Source organism: Labeo rohita, unplaced genomic scaffold (assembly GCF_022985175.1).
Source record: "Labeo rohita strain BAU-BD-2019 unplaced genomic scaffold, IGBB_LRoh.1.0 scaffold_107, whole genome shotgun sequence".
Taxonomy (NCBI): Eukaryota; Metazoa; Chordata; class Actinopteri; order Cypriniformes; family Cyprinidae; genus Labeo; species Labeo rohita.
The window spans coordinates 1-20,549 of NW_026127197.1; the positions used below are offsets into that span (position 1 = coordinate 1).

General features: G+C 34.9%; 3 protein-coding genes and 1 long non-coding RNA gene across 4 annotated transcripts; 3 read left to right on the top strand and 1 right to left on the bottom strand.

Annotated features, from left to right (window-relative positions):
* The first annotated feature begins 332 nt into the window (after positions 1 to 332).
* Positions 333 to 1,602, top strand: LOC127157425 (NAD(P)(+)--arginine ADP-ribosyltransferase 2-like). Its single transcript, XM_051100672.1, has 3 exons — positions 333 to 425; positions 540 to 641; positions 717 to 1,602. The coding sequence occupies exons 2-3, from the start codon at positions 594 to 596 to the stop codon at positions 1,437 to 1,439; spliced, it is 771 nt and encodes a 256-aa protein (XP_050956629.1). The 5' UTR covers positions 333 to 425; positions 540 to 593; the 3' UTR covers positions 1,440 to 1,602.
* A 1,504-nt stretch (positions 1,603 to 3,106) lies between these two features.
* LOC127157426 (uncharacterized) lies at positions 3,107 to 3,826 on the top strand. The gene is made up of 2 exons (XR_007825898.1): positions 3,107 to 3,214; positions 3,460 to 3,826. It is a non-coding gene; the product is annotated as an uncharacterized LOC127157426 (long non-coding RNA).
* Positions 3,827 to 5,195: 1,369 nt separating this feature from the next.
* LOC127157428 (uncharacterized) lies at positions 5,196 to 12,703 on the bottom strand. The gene is made up of 4 exons (XM_051100675.1): positions 12,570 to 12,703; positions 8,289 to 8,941; positions 6,902 to 7,048; positions 5,196 to 6,283 (listed from the first exon to the last, which is right to left on the bottom strand). The coding sequence occupies exons 2-4, from the start codon at positions 8,889 to 8,891 to the stop codon at positions 5,408 to 5,410; spliced, it is 1,626 nt and encodes a 541-aa protein (XP_050956632.1). The 5' UTR covers positions 8,892 to 8,941; positions 12,570 to 12,703; the 3' UTR covers positions 5,196 to 5,407.
* A 46-nt stretch (positions 12,704 to 12,749) lies between these two features.
* On the top strand, positions 12,750 to 19,551 carry rnps1 (RNA binding protein S1, serine-rich domain). Its single transcript, XM_051100676.1, is given in 8 exon segments — positions 12,750 to 12,877; positions 14,419 to 14,574; positions 14,657 to 14,848; positions 14,954 to 14,966; positions 14,968 to 15,060; positions 16,129 to 16,282; positions 16,960 to 17,101; positions 19,018 to 19,551. Coding segments are annotated over 8 exon segments (858 nt in total). The 5' UTR covers positions 12,750 to 12,875; the 3' UTR covers positions 19,124 to 19,551.
* Positions 19,552 to 20,549: the final 998 nt, after the last annotated feature.

The following is a 20,549-nucleotide window of genomic DNA, read 5'->3' on the forward strand; positions in this document are numbered from 1 at the left end:
ATTTAGTACTTTTTTGATGTCAGAAAACTATCTTTGTCCTCTATGTGTTCTTCAAGTTAGGGTTTGGGTTAGAGATTGGACATCCTGTTTACTTCTCTAGACTGCTGCTTGTTTTCATGTCAATTTATGATTGCGTACACTTACTATGAATTCTCAAGAAACCGTGTTGAAAGGTTAATTTTTCTAGTTTGAAACCACACACACCAGAGACAGTATTATTTCTTAAAACAAACATACACACACACACACACACATACACATATCATCAGCAATATAAAAAGCCACCTTCTTCATTTCTTGGTTTAAAGAGTCATTGTCATTTGGCAGTGAGATAATGCATTTTCTGATCTTCTCCTCTCACTGGTGAGCTCCTGAAAAATAAAAATAAAACAGAATCGGGCAAGAAAAGGCAACAATACTCTCAGGTAAGTTTGAGGTTAAAGTAAGGGTCAATATTACTCTTCCATCAGTGAATATCACAGGTTTAAGTGATTATTTAAAAAAAAAAAAAAAATGCTGTTGTGTTTCTTGTGTTTCAGCATCTGCGCTTCACTAGATCTACTAGATCGTCTGAGGGATTTGACCGAATCAAGATGCTGCTGATCATTGAAGCTCTTCTCATTTTAGCTGCTCTAGGACAGGTAAGCTTGTGTTCTAGTATGAATATTACACACATGAATACTGATGATTGATCATTATGATTTCTGTTGCTGCAGGATTACAGAGCTGCTGCTGAAGAACTGAAATTGGATATGGCACTGAATTCAGTTGATGATCAATATAAGGGATGTACGTCGAAAATGGCACATCTGGTGAAGACAAAATATCTGCAGAAAGAAATCTATAACTCACCTCAGTTTAGAAATAGTTGGCAAATGGGTGAAATGTTTGTCAAGTTCCCACATGGTTACTTGACAAGGAATCATTTAATCGCCATTTATGTGTACAGCGATAATTATGTGTATCAGCTTTTCAATTCTGCCAATCGTTACGGTAAAAATCAGTACAAACACATGACATACACATGGTATTCACTTAACTTTTTGTTAACAGATGCAATACAGATTCTGAAGAAAACACAATATGGATGCAGGGTAACTTATCGTGGTACTGGAGTTGAATTTAATAAGTATGTTCTAAACAAAGAGGTTCGTTTTGGCTCATTTGCTTCATCCTCCCTTGATTCTAACATTGCACAAGGTTTTGGATCTAAGTCTTGTTTTGAAATCTACACTTGTGAAGGTGCTGATGTGGCAAAATATTCTAAGTATCCTAATGAGAGAGAGGTGCTGATTCCTCCATATGAGAAATTTAGAGTCACCGCTGTCAAAACAAGAAAACATCAGCCTAATCTCTGGTGTAACACTGTGTTCACTTTGAAAAGCACTGGAACAAAAAGTGACCTGAACTGTGCCCTGTTCAAGAAACTACACAAGTGAAAAAAAAAAAAGCTCTGAATTTATCCACGTGAATATTTTTTTTTTTTTACTCTCTCTCTCATTTATTTCCTCTTCAATAATTATGTGTAAGAAAACAGATTTTGTTAACACAATCAACATAATGAGATTTTGTTAACACAATCAACATAATGAAATAAAGAGTATACAGACATTGTAACAAAACCAATTGTCAGTCATTTTCTTTTATTCGTCATTTGTCTTTTCAATGTGTTTCTATTTTCTACGTTTCACGAGTCTTTTTCAGGCCTGTTTTGCCCCCTGCTGGTCAGATCTGGCAGTAGCCTAACTCATATTACATGCCGCTGTTCTAACTTGTTGAAAACAAGTGTTTAAAAAATAACATTACGTTAACGACTGCTATCAGTGTCATATAACAGATAACAGGCTATTAAGAAACACTCAAGTAAAAACGACCAGCATAAACACTGTTTTGTAAACCTATATAACGTGTTATGCTATGCGAGCTAAACTCACGTCTGAATTCGTGATAATTGCCATCTCTGTAGGTCTCACTTTTTGCTTGCAAACTCTTTTTGGTTTCGACGTTCATGGTCGTGATTTCCAGCTGATACTGCGATTTCTTCCACTGCATTTAGTAGCCTGACCTCATGTACAATGACGAATGAAGTATGCAGTTTCCCGCGAAATCCTCCCGAAAGCTCTAAAATACAAATACTTGGTTTGGAGTATGTCTTTATGATGAACTTGCTCATTATTTATAACGTTGTAAATTTCTACAATAATACCCAACACAATGACAATTTGCGGTCATATTTCTAATACCATGTCTAAACAAATTTGAATATATATTCAATGTACCATATATGGTCAAATATTTGTTTCTAAAACACAAGTTCCACTCTTAATTCATTCTTAGTAAAAACACCAAAATTACATAAAATACATAAATAATCAAATTGCTGTTCAGGTTTGCATTTTCACAACCAATATGTATTTCTATGAATACTGTTTTAATTCTATGCTTTGAAAAAAAAGGAAAAATAAATAAATAAATTGATAAGAGCACAAACTATGTGTCATATTTATTTTTTTTTTTTTTTCATATAAAAAGGCAAGATTGTTTATTAAATGGAAAACTGGAAAAACTTTTTGTAAGTTTCCTGCTGAGTTTCTCTATACAGAAAGCTAAAAGAGTTAATAATAAAACACACATGTAGCCCAAAGTATTTGGACAGTTAAGTCCAGATTTAAGCCATTTCTCAAGACGTTCTCTGTATGCACACATACACTTTCAGGCCAAAGGGTTTGTCTTGGACAGAGTTTGTCCAGGAAGGCGCTCTTCCTGTTCTTTTCCTCCCTCCCTTAGCATTTCCACTTCCCTCAAGATAAAGATGAGCTGGATCTCATACCAGTTGTAGGTTTCATCTTAACCCTTCAACCCAACAAACAGTATTGCAGTAAGAAAAAAATACAGATACAAAGCAAAAAACAAAACAAAAACAAAAACAAAAAAAATAATAATTACAATTGAAAATACAGACACAGAATGTGAGCAATGAGCAATGATAAATTGTACTGTCTGTAAAGATGGGTCATTTCTTATCATACACACATTGTACCAGAATTCACACAAACACATTATTTGTGATATAGAAACTGACCTCTCCCATCTGTTGGTCTGAAGAGTTGATTGTGAGAAACTGACTTTTCTGATCCTGTTCCCTCATCTTTGCTCCTGAAAACAACAGAAAGAAACTGCAGAATCTGACAAAAAGAGGCAACAACATTTTCAGGTAAGTTTGGGGTTAAAGTGAAAAGTCAATGTCAGTGAACATCACAGGTTTAAGTGGTTATTCCAAACACTTCTGCTGGCTGGTAGAAAATACCACTTGTATGAACCACCGTAATTTAATTAATTAATTAATTATGTAAAAACTTGTAATAAACAGTTTTGTTGTGCAAATCTATGCAGGTATTCTTATTGGATTCATAGATGTTGTATTTGTGAAAAGGTGTTGTGTTTCTGGTTGTCTTTCAGCATCTGCTCTTCACTAGATCTACGATCTGAGGGATTTGACTGAATCAAGATGCTGCTGATCACTGAAGCTCTTCTCATTTCAGCTGTTCTAGGACAGGTAAGCTTGTGTTCTAGTATGAATATTACAGACATGAATACTGATGATTGATCATTATGATTCCTGCTGCTGCAGGATCGCACTGCTGCTGCTGCTGCTGAGGAAGACATATATCCATTGGATATAGGACCACATTCAGTTGATGACCAATATAAGGGCTGTAGAGAGAAAATGACACATCCTCAATTTTTTTGTTTTTTTGAGCATTTTTGTGTATTTGAACCCTTTCCAACAATGACTGTATGATTTTGAGATCCATTTTTTTTTTTTTCACACTGAGGACAACTGAGGGACTCATGCAACTATTACAGAAGATTCAAATGCTCACTGATGCTCCAGAAGGAAAAACGATGCAAGAGCCAGGGATGAAAACTTTTGAACAAAATAAAGATGTGTACAAACTTATTTTGTCTTCTGGGAAACATGTAAATATCCTCTGTAGCTTCTGAAGGGCAGTAATAATTGTAAAAAAAAAAAAAAAAAAAAAAAAAAAATATATATATATATATATATATATATATATATATTTATTTTTTTTTTTTACAATTAGTACTGCCCTTCAGAAGCTACAGAGGATATTTACATGTTTCCCAGAAGACAAAATAAGTTACATTTACAATGATCTTCAAATTCAAAAAGTTTTCACCCCTGGCTCTTAATGCAATAGTTGCATATGAGTCCCTCAGCTGTCCACAGTGTGAAAAAAATAGCTCTCAAAATCATGTAGTTAATTGTTGGAAAGGGTTCAAATACACACAAATGCTGAAAAACCAACAAATTTGTGGGACCTGAAGGATTTTTCTGAAGAACAGAGGGCAGTTTAACTGTTAGGACAAACAAGGGACTCATGAACAACTATCACTTAAAAATAAACAAACAGCTGTGGATCAATTTAGTAACAACACAATATTAAAAATCAAGCTTATGTAAACTTTTGAATGGGGTCATGTTTATAAATTCAACTATTATTTTCTCTTGTGGACTATATGTGAACATCTTTTATGTGAAATATATTTTTCAGATCAGTACTAAATACACAATAACATGCATTTTCTATGATCCCTCTTATTTTGGTAAAATAATTAACATTTTTCAGATTCTGCAAGGTGCATGTAAACTTTTGACCTCAATTGTATATACCATTTATGATATATATTTTTCTCATTTTTTGTTCTTATGTTGAACAGCAGGAGAATATGCTACAAACTAGCCACACCACTATAAGAGATTATATTTATATATATATTATATATATATAAGAACTGCATAGAGCTGGTAGATTAACTCTGCACACTTTAAACACAAACAGTTAATTTTTTTGTGACCCAATATCATTTGCTTAATGTGTCTGGCAAGATACTCTTTGATGAGATACTTCTGCCCCCTGCTGGTCTAATTATTTTTGTGCTTAGCCAAATGCAACACAATGAATTTACATCTTTAAATAATGATCTTAATTTACAACTTTCTTATTGCATTGTATTGCATCATATTCTGTGTTATTGCAATGAATTATTGCTGTTTTAAGGTTTGCTTTTTCCCAACCCACAAGTACGTATGTACCAAACATTACTATGAATACTTTAGTTTGATCCTGTGCATAACTCAAAATGAATAAATAAAAATATAGATGCAGAAATATAACAAACTATGTCTACTAATATTTATTTTCATTTCATATAAAAAGCCAAAATTACTGTATACAATTAAATAAAACGGAAAATGGGAAACTACTTAAGAAACTACTACGTAAGTTTCTTGGTACTACTTTCTCTGGGAAACTCAAACAGTTGTGTACAATTAAAAAAAATACACTGTAGCCCAAAGTATTTGGACTTTTAAGTCCAGATTTCAGACGTTCTCCACCTTAATGATATTCAGCTCAGGCTCGTGTGGAGAAATAGGAAGACTAGAAGACTGGTTTGGGGGGCTACAAGCCTGAAATGAGCCATCTGCACTGGTGGAGGGCACTGATTTATTATCCATCCCTGTAAAGGAGTCTGTGTGTGGCTGTGTGTACTGGAGTGCACTGGGGGCGAATGTTTGCGTGTGGGTTTGCGTGAACGTCGGCGTGCGTGCTTGTGTGTGGGTGAACGGGGGCCCGCCGGAGGTCGGGCACTGCTGGAACCCATTCATGGTGGGTGGGCTGAGCTGGTCCAGAGAAAACACCTCAATGCTCTCCAGACCAGAATCATGGATTTCATTGTATCGCGTCTGAGCTTGGCTGCACTGAGCGTAAGTGCCCTGACTGGTCGCAGTCTGGCCGAAGGGCACGGAGGAGGCCATGGAGCAAGACGCTGGTAGCGTCGGCGCAGATGTGGACTGCAGAGGCTCGAATTTGGATGCGAGATCCTGCAGGGTGCTGAGGATCTGCTTCTGGACTTGAGTCTGCTGGGCTTGTTCTCTCTCTAGTCGGCCTTGATGGTCCACCATCATCCTCAACGCCAGTCCCAAACTTCTCAGCTCAGAGCCCAACAGCTGGATCTGCTCCTGCAGGCCGCTCAAGGCTCCAGGGTCCAGGCCGCTCCGCTGGGGAGGAGGTGAAGGCTGGTTGCTCACGTTTTGGACCCGTGCAGGGGGGGCTGGATTTTGGGAAGTCGTCACAGTGGTGGAAGGGTCGGGGAGGCGGATGCCGACACGCGGTGGGTGTTGAGGAGCACGGACGGGAACGCCGACCCGCTGGTGCATCCACCTCTTGTGAGGGCTGGCTCCTTGATGCAATGATCTCTGTAAAATAAAAATTTAATTAAGCACACAATCTACATTGGTGAGAATTATAATAATAATAATAATAATAATAATAATAAATTATACTATATTAATTGTATTATTATTAACATTAATATTACATTTTTACATTATTTATTAAATGAATTAAAAATCATTCTGCATATTGTTTACGGGACACTTAAAGTCACCATGAAATCAAAATTGTCAATTCTTATATTTTTATAAAATACTGCACTGTTTATTATAAATGACTTATCCATACACATTTTTTTCATTCATGTGCTCTCTTATTCTTTAATCAAAATAACTGTTCAGTGACATCTCTCATTACATGTTTACTGGCATGAGGGCGGGATCAACCTGCCACTCACATGAGATCCACCAATAGCAAACCAATCAATTCCCTATGGACAAAATCAAGCCCCTCCCTCCATTTTTTCTTGTTCGAGAAGCCATTTCACTTGAATATCCATCACAATAGGAAAGAAAACACTATTGCAAATTACATTTCATGCTGACTTTAACCAACAAATAATTATTATTGGTTATAAAAACATATTTTTTCTATCTCTAATAATAATAGTACTGAGCTGATGATGATGTTTCATAACTCACTATGTTTGGAGGTCTGGCTGTAGTCAGGTCGTAAGAAGCTGTCTGAGGTACTGTAAGCTTTCTGCCTTCAGATCCAGAGAAACAGGACGGGTCTCGTCTCATTGACAGCGACATCTGCTGGCCACTCTGTGGAACGCTGTCTCTGACCTTCACATAACACATTCAAGTTATTAAGGTAAAAAAAACAGAAACAAAAAATAAAAAATTATATCACATAAACATGTCTTCTGTAAATTATATTTTAATAAGATGTTTTTGCATCACTTTTTTTAAATGAGGTATATTACCATGCAATATGCACATTTTACATTTTTTAATTACTGTAATTTCTAACTGTGATTTCTTTTTTTTTAATAATTTAACATAATTTAGTGTACAAATAATACCAAAATTAACAACTAACTAATAATGTATAAATGCATCACATTTTCTTTAAATATTATTATAATTATATTATATAATATATTAAATTCTATAATAAAATTGCTTTATGCAATATAGTCATGAGAATTAGTGGTGAAATGTGCTTAATTTTCATGAAAGCAGGGATTAATCTAGCCTTCAGAGTTACGATACTTTAGAAATCATTCTAAAATTTCTGCTTATTATTAATGTTGAAAACAGTTTTGCTGTTTCATATTTTTGTGACAACCTTGATACATTTTTCCCCTGAATTTTATTAACTGAAAGTCCAAAGGAATTGCATTTATTTGAAACAGAAATAGTTTGTAACATTATAAATGTCTTTACTGTCACTTTTGATCAATTTAATTTATCCTTGCTGAATTGAAGTTTTTTTTATTTTTTTCTAAAAAAAAAAAAAAAAAAAAAAAACCTACTAACCCCAAACCTTTGAATAGTGGTTTATGTATACAGTTGAGGTCAAAGTTTTACATACACCTTGCAGAATCTGAAAAATGTTAATTATTTTACCAAAATATTTTTTTTATATAGTACTGACATCCTTTTTTCTTTCTGGAGCATCAGTGAGCGTTTGAACCTTCTGTAATAGTCCCTCAGTTGTCCTCAGTGTGAAAAGATGGATCTCAAACTCATAGTCATTGTTGGAAAGGGTTCAAATACACAAACATGCTAAAAAAAAAACAAAGAATTTGTGGCACCTGAAGGATTTTAAGAATCAAGCATATGTAAACTTTTGAATGGGGTCATTTTTATAAATTCAATTATTATTTTCTCTTGTGAACTATATGTAAACTTCTTTTATGTGAAACATCTTATTCAGGTCAGTACTAAATAAAAAATAGCATGCATTTTGTACGATCCCTCTTATTTTGGTAAAACTATTAACATTTAGCAGATTCTGAACGGGGGACGTAAACTTTTGACCTCAACTGTATATCTATATATTTGTGTACACTCTACTCACCCGTGCTCTATGGAGCAAAGCCTTATCCAGCAGTCGTTTGCGAGCCACTAGCACAGGATTGGCAGGTGAAGGCGTGTGTCGTCGTCTCACATAATTAGCACCACTCATCGCTCCCGTTCCCACACCTGAGCGCGGCCCTTGGACGCCAGCATGCTGCGTACCCTGTGCCAACGAGGTGACGCTGACAATCCGGATGTCTTCATCTTTTTCCCCACCTTGTGACTCTCTTATGCCTGCCGAACCCGTCCCGGATGACTGTCCTGCTCTTGCATCCGAGGACGACGCAGCCTGCTGGGAGGCAGCGACTCGAGATGCTTCTCTGAGGAGGTTCCTCAGCTGCTGATCGCTCCAGCCGACCGGCCGCGTCTCAGAGCTGCCAACCTCCCTCGCTGATGTTGGCACTGGCACCGGATGACTGCTGTTCGCAGCTGCTCCATCCTCCTTTCGAGCTCTCCCTTGAAACTCCTTCAGGAAAAGGTAGATGGCCTGCGCAGAAACCTTGATGTTCTCCAGTTCCAGCACGGCTTTGATCTTGCGGAAGCTCAAACCTGCTTCCCGTAGCTCCACCACCTTGCGCTTGGCAGCATCGTCCAGTCTGCCCATGCTGGAGACCACAAGACTGACACTAAAAAGCTGGTTCGTTCAAGCAGATCCTGAAATCAAGGCAAAAACAAGATTGATGTTCCCTGAAAAATTATGTTTAAAAGGAAAGACTTTTCTGCTCATCAAGGCTGCGTTTATTTGGCTAAAAAATACAGAAAAAACATGTGAAATATTGTGAAATATTATGGCATTTTAAAATGGTGGTTTTCTATTTTAATATACTTTAAAATAGAATTTATTCCTGTGATGGAAAGCTGAATTTTCGGCATCATTACTCCAGTTTTCAGTGTCACATGATCCTTCAGAAATCATTCTACTATGCTGATTTATTATCAAATTACATAAAATCAAATCAAATTTAACATTAAAAATAACAGCGTTTATTTAGAATAGAAACCTTTTGTAACAATATACACTACAGTTCAAAGTTTGGGGTCAGTGTTTTTCTTTCTTTCTTTGAAAGAAAGTAATAATTTTAATCAGCAAGGATGTGTTAAATTGATAAAAAGTGATAGTTAAGACTTATATTGTTAGAAAAGATTTCTATTTTGAATAAATGCTGTTCTTTTAAACTTTTTATTCATCGAAGAATCCAGAAAAAAGTAGCACAGGTTCCAAAAATAAATAAATAAATTAATTAAATTAAATTAACTAGCACAACAGTTCAATCAGCATTAGAATTAGTATTAGAATGATTTATGAAAAATCATGTGACACTGAAGACTGGAGTAATGATGCTGAAAATTTTGCTTTGCTTCACATAAATAAATTATATTTTAAAGTATTTTAAAAAGAAATCTGTTATTTTAAATTGCAATAATATTTCATAATATTTTCTGTATTAAATAAAAGGAACTTTGATGAGCATAAGAAACTTCTTCAAAAAACATTAAAAATCAAACTGATCCCAAACTTTTGAACGGCAGTGTATATAGGTAATAGAAATATCAAATAATTAATAATAGTTATAATAAATAATTATTATAGTTAACTAAAACTGAAAATAAAATAAATACTATTAAAAAAGTTTTCTTCTTGAAACAAAATAAATGTTTTGTTATTTATTTTATTAATTAATGTTAATTAATAACATGTTAAATAACATATAAAAAACATTTTATGTCAGCTAGTTGTCATTTTTCATTTTAATTTAATTTCACTTGATGTATTAAAATTACTAAAACTAAAATATGATACTATAATATGATAAATTCATTATCTTATATAATCATAAAATAATGAATGATAATATTTTGATAATATTCATGTATATATTTTATACTCATTTTCATTTCATTATTTCATCATTTAATAGGGTCATTCCAGCTGGAATCATCAAATTTTGGAAAAGTTCCCCACCTGACCTCCTCAGATTTGTCTGAAAAAAATCCATGTGATGGGTAATATGCCCAATAGATCATATACAAAATTTCAGATCTCTACTGTGCGTACTTTTTTCACAAAAAATCTGTAAAAAAGTTTGTTTTTTACCCCGTTTTGGCATCACAGTCTGAGTGACCATGTTCAGACTGAAATATCTCCAGAACTATTTGTGCCAGGTCCATGAAATTTTCTGGGCTAAGAGTCCTAGTCCAGAACTGCATGAATTACAACTCACATCATTGTTACTGAATTTACACCTGAATGCTGGCCCTCTACTTGTTTTGAAACTATTACTTTAAGGGTTTTCAGATGTCCATAGAAACCTCAATTTTCAATGTATAAGCATCAAACTTGGTAAATGGTCTGATATGTACCATGTCTTTCACATCATTTGACATCAGACAATAGAGTCTGATGGATGTTGAGATATTAAGGTCCAAAAATGGAAAAAAAATAACTCACTTACACCAATGTTCAGAGCAGTATTTCCCATGAATGACACTAGGTGTGAACATAAAACTTGTTTTTTTGAAAGAGCATATTGTTATTGATAAAATATAAAAAGAATTAGGATGGGGTTTTGCCTCATTTTTCTGTAATGATTTTTTTAAGAGTTTCGTCACTGATCCTATTGTTCACTTTTGCTATTCAACTTGGTATGGGCATTTCAACAGAATTTATTAATGTTCCACTTATACAAAAAAATACAAAATACAAATACAAATGAAAATGGATGTATTATTCACTGGATTGGGTGGAACATCAAGATTAGGTACTTATGTTGCATTCCATTGAATGTCGGTAGTCGGTAAATCCGAGTTAGTTCTCCCGATGTCCGTCGTAAAAATGTGTTCCATTGTAACAGTTGGCAAAAATTTGGATGCCTATGGATAATTCCAACCGACACGGTCTGCACTGAACTGGCCCGAGTGTGTGTTTCAGAACCCCAACTTAAGTTCCACTGCACTTTCCCGAGGTGGAGGTCGGATTTCCCCGAGTCCCGAGCACGATGGAATGCTGCATTATAGCATTAATTTAGGCATATGAGTTCAAAATAGCTGGTACTACAGTAGTTGTGAATGCCACACAACGATTTTTTTAAAGATTATTACAGAAAAATGAGGCAAAACCCCATCCCAATTTTTTTATATTTTATCAATAAGAACATGCTTTTTCAAAAAAAAAAAAAATTCATGTTCACACCTGGTGTCATTCATGGGAAATATTGCTCTGAACATTGGTGTAAATGAGTTTTTTTCAATTTTTGGACCTTAATATCTCAACATCCATCAGCCTCTATTGTCTGATATCAAAGGATGTGAAAGACATGGTACATATCAGACCATTTACCAAGTTTGATGCTTATACATTGAAGATTGAGGTTTCTATGGACATCTGAAAACCCTTAAAGTAATAGTTTCAAAGAAAAGTAGAGGGCCAGCATTCAGGTGTAAATTCAGTAACAATGCTGTGAGTTGTGATTCATGCAGTTCTGGACTAGGACTCTTAGCCCAGAAAATTTCATGGACCTGGTACAAATAGTTCTGGAGATATTTCAGTCTGAACATGGTCACTCAGACAGTGATGCCAAAACGGGGTGAAAAACAAACTTTTTTTTACAGATTTTTTGTAAAAAAAGTATGCACAGTGGAGATCTGAAATTTTGTATATGATCTATTGGGCATATTACCCATCACATGGATTTTTTTCAGACAATTCTGAGGGGGTCAGGTGGGGACCATTTGATGATTCCAGCTGGAATGACCCAATAAAGTAGAGATTTTGTTGGATTCAAGATTATTATAGTGAACTAAAACTGAAGCTGATATATATATATATATATATATATATATATATATATATATAAACATAAACATCGAAATAAAACATTAACTTATATATTTTGTATTTTATGCAAATACCATTTCTACACAATACCATAATACCATTTTTGGATTTCTGAAAATTACTAAAAGAAAAAAATTTGCCTATTATTTGTTTATAGGCTGTCACATCATGCTATCGTAATGCTCACTTTCCAAATTGGTTTTCAGCTGGTCCGCCGGTCTGACAAGTGCCCCAACCCCCAGGTAAACAGACCACCAGGATCAACTAACCTTAGACTGGTTTAAGCTGTTTTTGTTTTTTTTTTTTCAAATGGGTTAGACCAGCCGCCATTTTTCCAAAAACTACCAGTTAGAATTTTCAAGCAGGGAACAAGTTTAGATTCATGGAGCGACAATGCATAGGGATGTAGCGCACTAAAACACACAATGGAAATCAAGCATCTCTCACCTACTGCGACTTTGCTCTTCTGTTATTTATGTTTAACGCGACGATCTGCTCCATTATAAAGTCACATGGCAAAGCTCGTATGCATATCCAAAACGTGTATATGTCAATGTCACCACAACAACAGTACGTGTCGTTGAAACGCACACATTAGCGGTTTACTTTATGACCAGTGCATTAACACACGCCCCGCCTCCGTGCGCCCGTCGCAGGATTCGCGTCGTCACGCCTGCGTCCTCACGCAAACGTCGTTAAGACGCGACGGTAGTTACGCTCGGCGTTGAGTGTGACCCGCGCTGTTCATTCATCATGTAAGTTTGAGTCTTTATTATGATCAATATTTACAATAAGCTACTGTTTTTTGGTCGTATATGAGGTTGAGTGCACGCAGAGAGATCATAGCGGCGTTTGTTGTTAGTAATCGTCGATATTTGTCGTAATCGGGCTTTATAATGGTAGGATTAGCATTAGCTCCGCGCGTTGAATGAATCGAATCAATAAACGTAATTTGTTTAAAATAAACAAACCCGTCAAATCTTAAGGATTTGTATTGTTTATATGCAATATGATATCTATTTTTATACTTTTATGATAGGAGTTTCAATGTGGTGTTTTTTTTTTTAGTCTGCATATTGAATGTTTTTGGTGGTGATTATTTAATACTTTATTTAAAACGATTGCTTTATATTTTCCTGGATTATCTTAAACAATCAGCTGTCGGTTTATATTGTGTACAGCATCAAAACAAGTACAAAAGAGTTACTATGGTATTATATTTATTGTGGTTGTTTACTATGCTAATTCTAATTAAGTCTATTACAAAGAGTACAATGGCACATGATTTTTAAAAGAAATAATAAAAAATGTGTTGTATGTATGTGTGTGTTTGTATATAAGTAATATTATTTCGATTATTCAATATTTTTATTATCAAATATCTAAATAGGTCATTTTTTGGTAATAAAAAAAAAAGTCAAATAATCAAACGTAAAAGAGATTTTGTTGGATTTAGGATTATTTTAGTTTACTAAAACTAAAACCGTTAAAAAAAAACTTTTTTTTTTTGTAATTAATATATGTTTCTTAACATTGATTTCTTTGTTTTTTTTTAAATGTGTTGTGGTACTATTCTTTGTAATGTGCAATTTTTTTATGTAGTGACAATCTTAACTTTTTGATTTAAAGGCTTTTTCACAAAAAAACTGCATGTAATTCGTAACTGAACAAAAAACAAAAAAATTCGTAACAAAAACGGATTCTATGCATTTATAAGGACATACAATACAAATAAAAATGATACTTTTTTCTATAATGTACAAACAATTTTATTAGATTTTCAATAACTAAAATGTGGAAAATAGTAATAATGAGGAGGATCATAATAAAAATCAGCAGTTAGATCATTAGGAAGTCATACTGATCACAATTATCTCAGATTGTTACATTTAATGACTTTTTTTTTTTTTTTTGGCCGGCTTATTGTGGTTATATAATAACAATAATATAATTACCGTTATCTTTATTAATCATTTCCATAATATATGAGGGTTTTGAGTACTTAAGCTCCCCAGTTTTATACCAGTTTTGTGTGTGTATGTATGTGTGTGTATATATATATATATATATATATATATATATATATGTATATGTAATAAACACACACACATACACATATATGTATGTATATAATATAAAAATAATATACACACACATTGCATGATGTGATGCAAGTATGAAAAACACATTAAAACTGTGAACAGAGTAAACCCACTGTAGATTATGAGTGTGTCAGCTCAGTAGTTTGAGACGCAGGCTAAATGTGACACATTTTTTTTTTCTTTTTTCCTCACAGGGCTCCATCACCGACCAAGCGCAGAGAGCGTTCGGAGGACAAACCCAGGGAACGAGGGAAGGAGAAGGCTGCTGGGAAAGAGGGAGCGGAGAAGGAGCGAGGCAGAGACAAGATCCGCAAGCGCCGCAGCAACTCCACCGGGAGCAGCAGCAGCAGGTCGAATGGGGTGAAGTTCAGGGTTTATGTTTGGATAATACTTTAACCCTTTACTAATCATGCATATCTTATTCGACCTCAGATCCAGGTCCAGTTCCAGCTCCAGCAGCAGTTCTGGATCCAGTTCGGGCTCGTCTAGCGGGTCCAGCTCTTCCTCTGGTTCTAGCCGCTCTGGGTCATCCAGTTCCTCTCGTTCATCTAGTTCTTCTGGGTCCTCTGGGTCTCCCAGCCCGAGCCGCCGTCGACATGATAACCGACGCCGTTCACGGTCAAAGTACGTTCTGGGCTTTTTGACCCAAACACTTGATTCAAATGATGTTAACTAGGTAATGATGAGAAAACCAGGTGTGGCACTTACTGAACTTGTGATTTTAACCAGGTCCAAATCACAAAAAGCGGACTGATGAGAAAGAGAGGAAGAGAAGGAGCCCAAGCCCCAAACCTACCAAACTTCATCTGGGAAGACTCACCAGGAACGTAACCAAGGTACAGTTCAAGATCAGTGCGTCACTGAATAATAACTGAATTTAAACAGTGATGTTTCTTATTCAGTCAGTTCTATTAAGTATGTCAAAATATTCTTTATCCAAATCAAATACACTAATAAACATGATTAATTTGTTAATATAAACACATTTTTAAAAACAAAAACATTTTATATAGTATTTCTTTTTTTTTTTTTTTTTTCCCCCCCCATGTACTGGTCACTTTGCTATGTAGCTATGTAGCTTTCCATAAATTGTCTTCTTTCAGGCTAGTAGAAAGAAACCATCCAAAAAACAGATTTAAGTGTGATTTTATTACACTTTATCTATTTGTGTCTGTACATTTGAGCTTGAAGTCTCCATTTCAGTAGCTCTTACATGCACTAAACTTTCCATTTTTATTCCTGTCCATATTCCGAAGGTTCTTACAGAGGGGTTTCTTCATATAATTCACCTGATATTACATTTTATTCCTTAACTTTATTTTTTTTTGACAATATTTTCAAATTTATAGGATTATACAGTGATACAGTGATATGCAAAATCCCCATGTGAAGCCTTCAACTGTAATATCAACAAACAAGAAATGGAAATTGGCTTTATACAGTGTTCAGCAATGTATGCAAATTGGTGCATATTTAATTAGATAATGCTTATTTGCATGTTTAAACAACGTTTCAGAAAGTCTGTAATATAAAACAGTTGGCTTAATGTACTGTGATTAATCAACTTGGAAATGTATGGTGATATACATTAGTTAAAATTTTATTCTATTCATCTGGTGACTTGCCATAAATAAACAAGTATTTCAAAATAATATTTTAGTTATATTACAGCATCATGAAGTATGCAAGACAATCAAAAATTGAAAAATAACTACTTGAATATTACAAAAGGTACAAAAACAGCACACTAATATAGCATATTTAAACATGCATTTTTTTTTTTTTTAAATAATTGAATATGTTGAAGTATTGGTGTACCGGCACTTATTCTTACTTCAGTACTCATCTCTGCTGTATTGCTTTTTGCTGATCTGCTGATCTGATCTGTACTTGATTTCCCGTAGGAACATATTCAAGAGATCTTTTCGACTTACGGCAAGATCAAGATGATTGACATGCCCCCGGACCGTTTGCACCCGAATCTGTCAAAGGGTTACGCTTATGTGGAATATGAGTCTCCGGAGGACGCCCAGAAAGCCCTCAAACACATGGATGGAGGTATGTGTAAGGGGAAAAAAAAGAGTTGAATTGACAGTTGCAGGGTTGTTACTATTAAATAAAACCATGAAAAAAAACATGTTTGTTACTTTAAGTAATTAACATGTTTATTTGTTTATTTTAACTCTTCTATTCTTTTAACAGTTGTAATTATAGCACTTACTTGAAATTGTTAAAATGAAATATTTTAAAAATTCTAACACTTTACAATAAGGTTTCATTTGTTAACATTAGTAAAATACATGAGCTATCAATGAAAAGTACTTCTAAAACATGCTTAATTTTAATGTTATTTTTAGCATTTTCTAATGCGTTATGAAATCTTCATAATGTACCGGAGCTAACATAAAGTATTTTAATTAACGAACCTTAATAAAGATTAATAAATACTGTAACTAATATCTTTCTCATTGTTAGTTTAATTAATGCATTAACTAATGGGACCTCAATGTTTTTATTTTAGCTAGTTAGCAAGGTCACATTTCTCATTGTCAATTTGTTTAACTTGGTGTACTAAAATAGCTTAACAAAATTGAAAGAAAAATTAAAAAACTAGACAGTAACGTGAAATCAGAAAAAAAAAAATAAACAACCTGAATATTAAAAAAAAAAAGAGAAATTAATAAAACGTATCAGTTCACTAGAAGGGATTTTTAACACTCTCTTACTGTCCTCAGGTCAGATTGATGGTCAGGAAATCACAGCCACGGCTGTCCTTGCCCAGAGGATACGACCTGCTCCGAGAAGACCATCACCTCCGCGCCGAATGCCTCCTCCGCCTCCCATGTGGCGCCGCACACCACCTCGCATGAGGAGAAGGTTGGCTTTTTTCATGTATTTTAGTCTGACTGGCATGTTGTGTTTTCTGTGCGGGTGGATGGGAACCAATCCAGGGCTCTCAAAATCACTATTGTGTCTTCCAGTCAGGCTACTGAAATGTGTTGCGACCTTGTTGTTAATACAGCCCGTATCTTAAATACAGGGTTCCTGTGGGTCCTTTAAAAGCCTTCAATTTAGTTGTATCATATTTAAGGCCATAAAAAGTCCTAAATACCTTAAATGGTATAAGAACATTTTTAAGAAAGATTTTTGAATTATAATTTAACAAGGTCTTGCATTTGGGGACAAAAAGATAAGAATCATATGATTTCATTGTATAAATATGAGCGCTACATTTTCCAAAGTCAAAACGCATTGTGGGTGCTTTTGTATGAATTAGTGCTGTCAAAATTACTGACAGCACTAATTCATATAAAAACATAAATTTTCCAGATCAGTTTTTCCAGTTTAACTGTTAAAAATATTTAATGCAGGGACGGGCCTAGGGTTGGCTACCCCATTCACAACTGCTGCTTCGGTCTTCGGTTTTTTCTTGACAAGAAGCATCTATTTTGTCGTGGAATGTCTTTACAACCACTTTAAATAGGAGACTTCAGACGTGCACTCCACTTACTTAAATTAGAAGATATTTTTTAAAGTCTCATAAATGTTAAAATTGATAGCTCTCAATTATGCTGTAATGGCTATAGTCAATGATTAAATATTAAGGAAACAAAGAACAGTTTCTGCAAAATGCAATTTAAATGCGGCTTCAAACGATCGGTTATTTTTATTAAAAAAATACTATTTAAATACTTTTTAATCTCAAACGCTTGTCTTGCTCTCCCTGAACTCTGTGTGTTCTGGCTCAAGACAGTTAGGGTATGTCAAAAAACTCAGATTGTATTTTCTCCCTCAACTTAAAAAAAAACTTTTCAAGCTCATCCTACATCGCTGCAGAAGTGCCAACCCAGTCTTTGCAAAGTGAACATGCAAAGAAGATCAAACACTCGTAACAAAAAAGGTAAAACGACAATATAGGGCGATTTTGAAGGTGAGACTGAGATTTTCGACATACCCTAACTGTCATGAACCGGAAAAGGTTGGGAAGAGCAAGACGAGACGAGCGTTTGACAATAAAAAGGTATATAAATTGTATTATTTTTATGAAAATAACTGATCGTTTCGCAGATAAGACCCTTCCTCCTTGACTGGGATTGTTTACAACCGCATTTGGGATCATTTCAAGCCGAATTTAAACTGCGTTTTGGAAGTTCAAACTCCTACTATGGAGAAAATTCCTGAAATGGTTTCCTCAAAAAACATAATTTCTTTACGACTAAAGAAAGACATGAACATCTTGGATGACAAGGGGGTGAGTACATTACCTGTAAAAAAGACTTCTCCTTTAAAAAGGGTCATTTAAAAGCTTTAAATTGATTTGTAAAAAAAAATCCTGCAGACACTGTAAGTAGTGAAATAAAATAATTTCCTTTATGTTTTTCAAAAATGTTTAGACTCGACATTTAGACTCGTATCCAATTTTATATATATAAAATATATATATATATATAATTTTTTTTTTTTTTTTTTTTTTTTTTGAGCATGTTACATTTTTTTCAGATTACCATAATCTAAAGAGTGCCTGCCCAAAGGGCTACCAGGATTTTTTTATTTTTATTTTGCGAGCCCTGCAGTCAATCCAATACCCTTGCAGGCCTAAATTCATTTTAGTCTGCACTTAACACCTGTTTGCAAATGTGCAATCTGTCCTTTCATCTCGCATTTCTGTTTATTCGTCCTCCTGCTTCACAGAGAAGACAGACTTCCTGCCTTTTATGTGTCTTATCAGGTAATTAGCGCATGTGCGTCTGTGATTTATCTTTGCTAGAGCTGACAGTTCGCCCTTTTCGCAGGTCTCGGTCTCCGCGGCGCCGCTCGCCGGTGAGAAGACGTTCCCGCTCCAGGTCTCCGGGTCGCAGGCGACATCGTTCCCGCTCCAGTTCCAACTCGTCCCGTTAACGAGACCCGCTCAAATTTTAGATGGAAATGACACATAAGATGTCCAGATGTTTTTCCTTTTCTCTAGTACCTCAGGATTGTACGCAAAGGCCCTCTTATAACATCAACGTTAGGGCAGACGTGCTTGGTTTTTATTGCTTCTGTGTTGGTACACTCACTGGGTTTGTGCTAGATGCTCCATTTTATTGTGATTTCTGTTTTTCTTTTTTCCTTTTTGTAATGTGCTTTTGTTTTGAGAAATCCAGCTTTTTACTGGTTTATGTTTATGGGATTAAAAAGCAGACTTTTTTTTAACCAAATGTTACCATTTGTTCACTGAATTGCATTAGCAGTTCCACAAAACTCATCTCTTAAGATCCCCTTCTAATCCTGTAAATTTGATGGTCTGCAAGATTGAAAACAGAAAATCAATAAACCAGTTTAACAACTAAAATCCTCAGTGCTGTCATTTGCTTACCTTTATGTTGGTCCAAACCTGTAGTCAAGTGGCATTTACAGCTCAAACTGGCTCAAAAAGCATCTGTGCCAATAAGAAAAGATGGCAAAACACTTGATGCATCAGCTAATGAGAGGAATGGCAATGCTGAACTCTATTTAAGATCTGCTTGGGAAAAATCTGTCAGTTTCACGCTGTGAAGAGCCCTCCAAAATAATTGGTCACTGGTGAAATCATAAAATACAGTGACATTCGTGCAATAAGTGCTTAAGCTAAACAACCCAACCTGCTCAGCTGGGCTTCTGTGCCACTTCATTTTATTCAGCCATTAACATGGACATTAAAACAGCACTTTATCAACAGCTGATCCCCGGGGCTGACAAGCCCAGACGGTCGCTTTTGGAAATGAGCTGCTGTATCTGTGGCCTGCTGGAGATTGACTCATACGTGTCAAGGGTAATGAGGCATGTTGGGTCACAAGCTTGTGGCTGTCGGGCACAATAAACAGTAAGCAGTAGTGAGATTTGTGCCTGGATAAAAACACAGCCTTTTTACCCACAGATTTGGTTTAATGTGAAGTGATGGATTGTGAGCCACATCACATTGATTTTGTCACTGAATTTGCTTGTGCACCAGTTTTAAATGTACTAATTACTTCAAGTTACTTAAGCGTTGTACCCAAGAGCACTAACGTTATTGATCAAGAAAGTGATCTAACTCTAGTTACCGCTGTGTTCTTTACAGGGTCTATTTTACTAGAACTGACCAGCTCATATTTTACCTTAAAATCTATAATATAATATTGTTATATAATATTATATAGTATAATATAGTATAATGGTCTTAATATTTTATTATATTTTATTATATTGTTGTATTGCTGTATTTTTTTTTAACAATCTTTACATAGCCTAAACTATAATATTATACAAAACATTTAATAGAAGTATAGTAATTATATATTTGTTGTATACATGCATTAATACACTA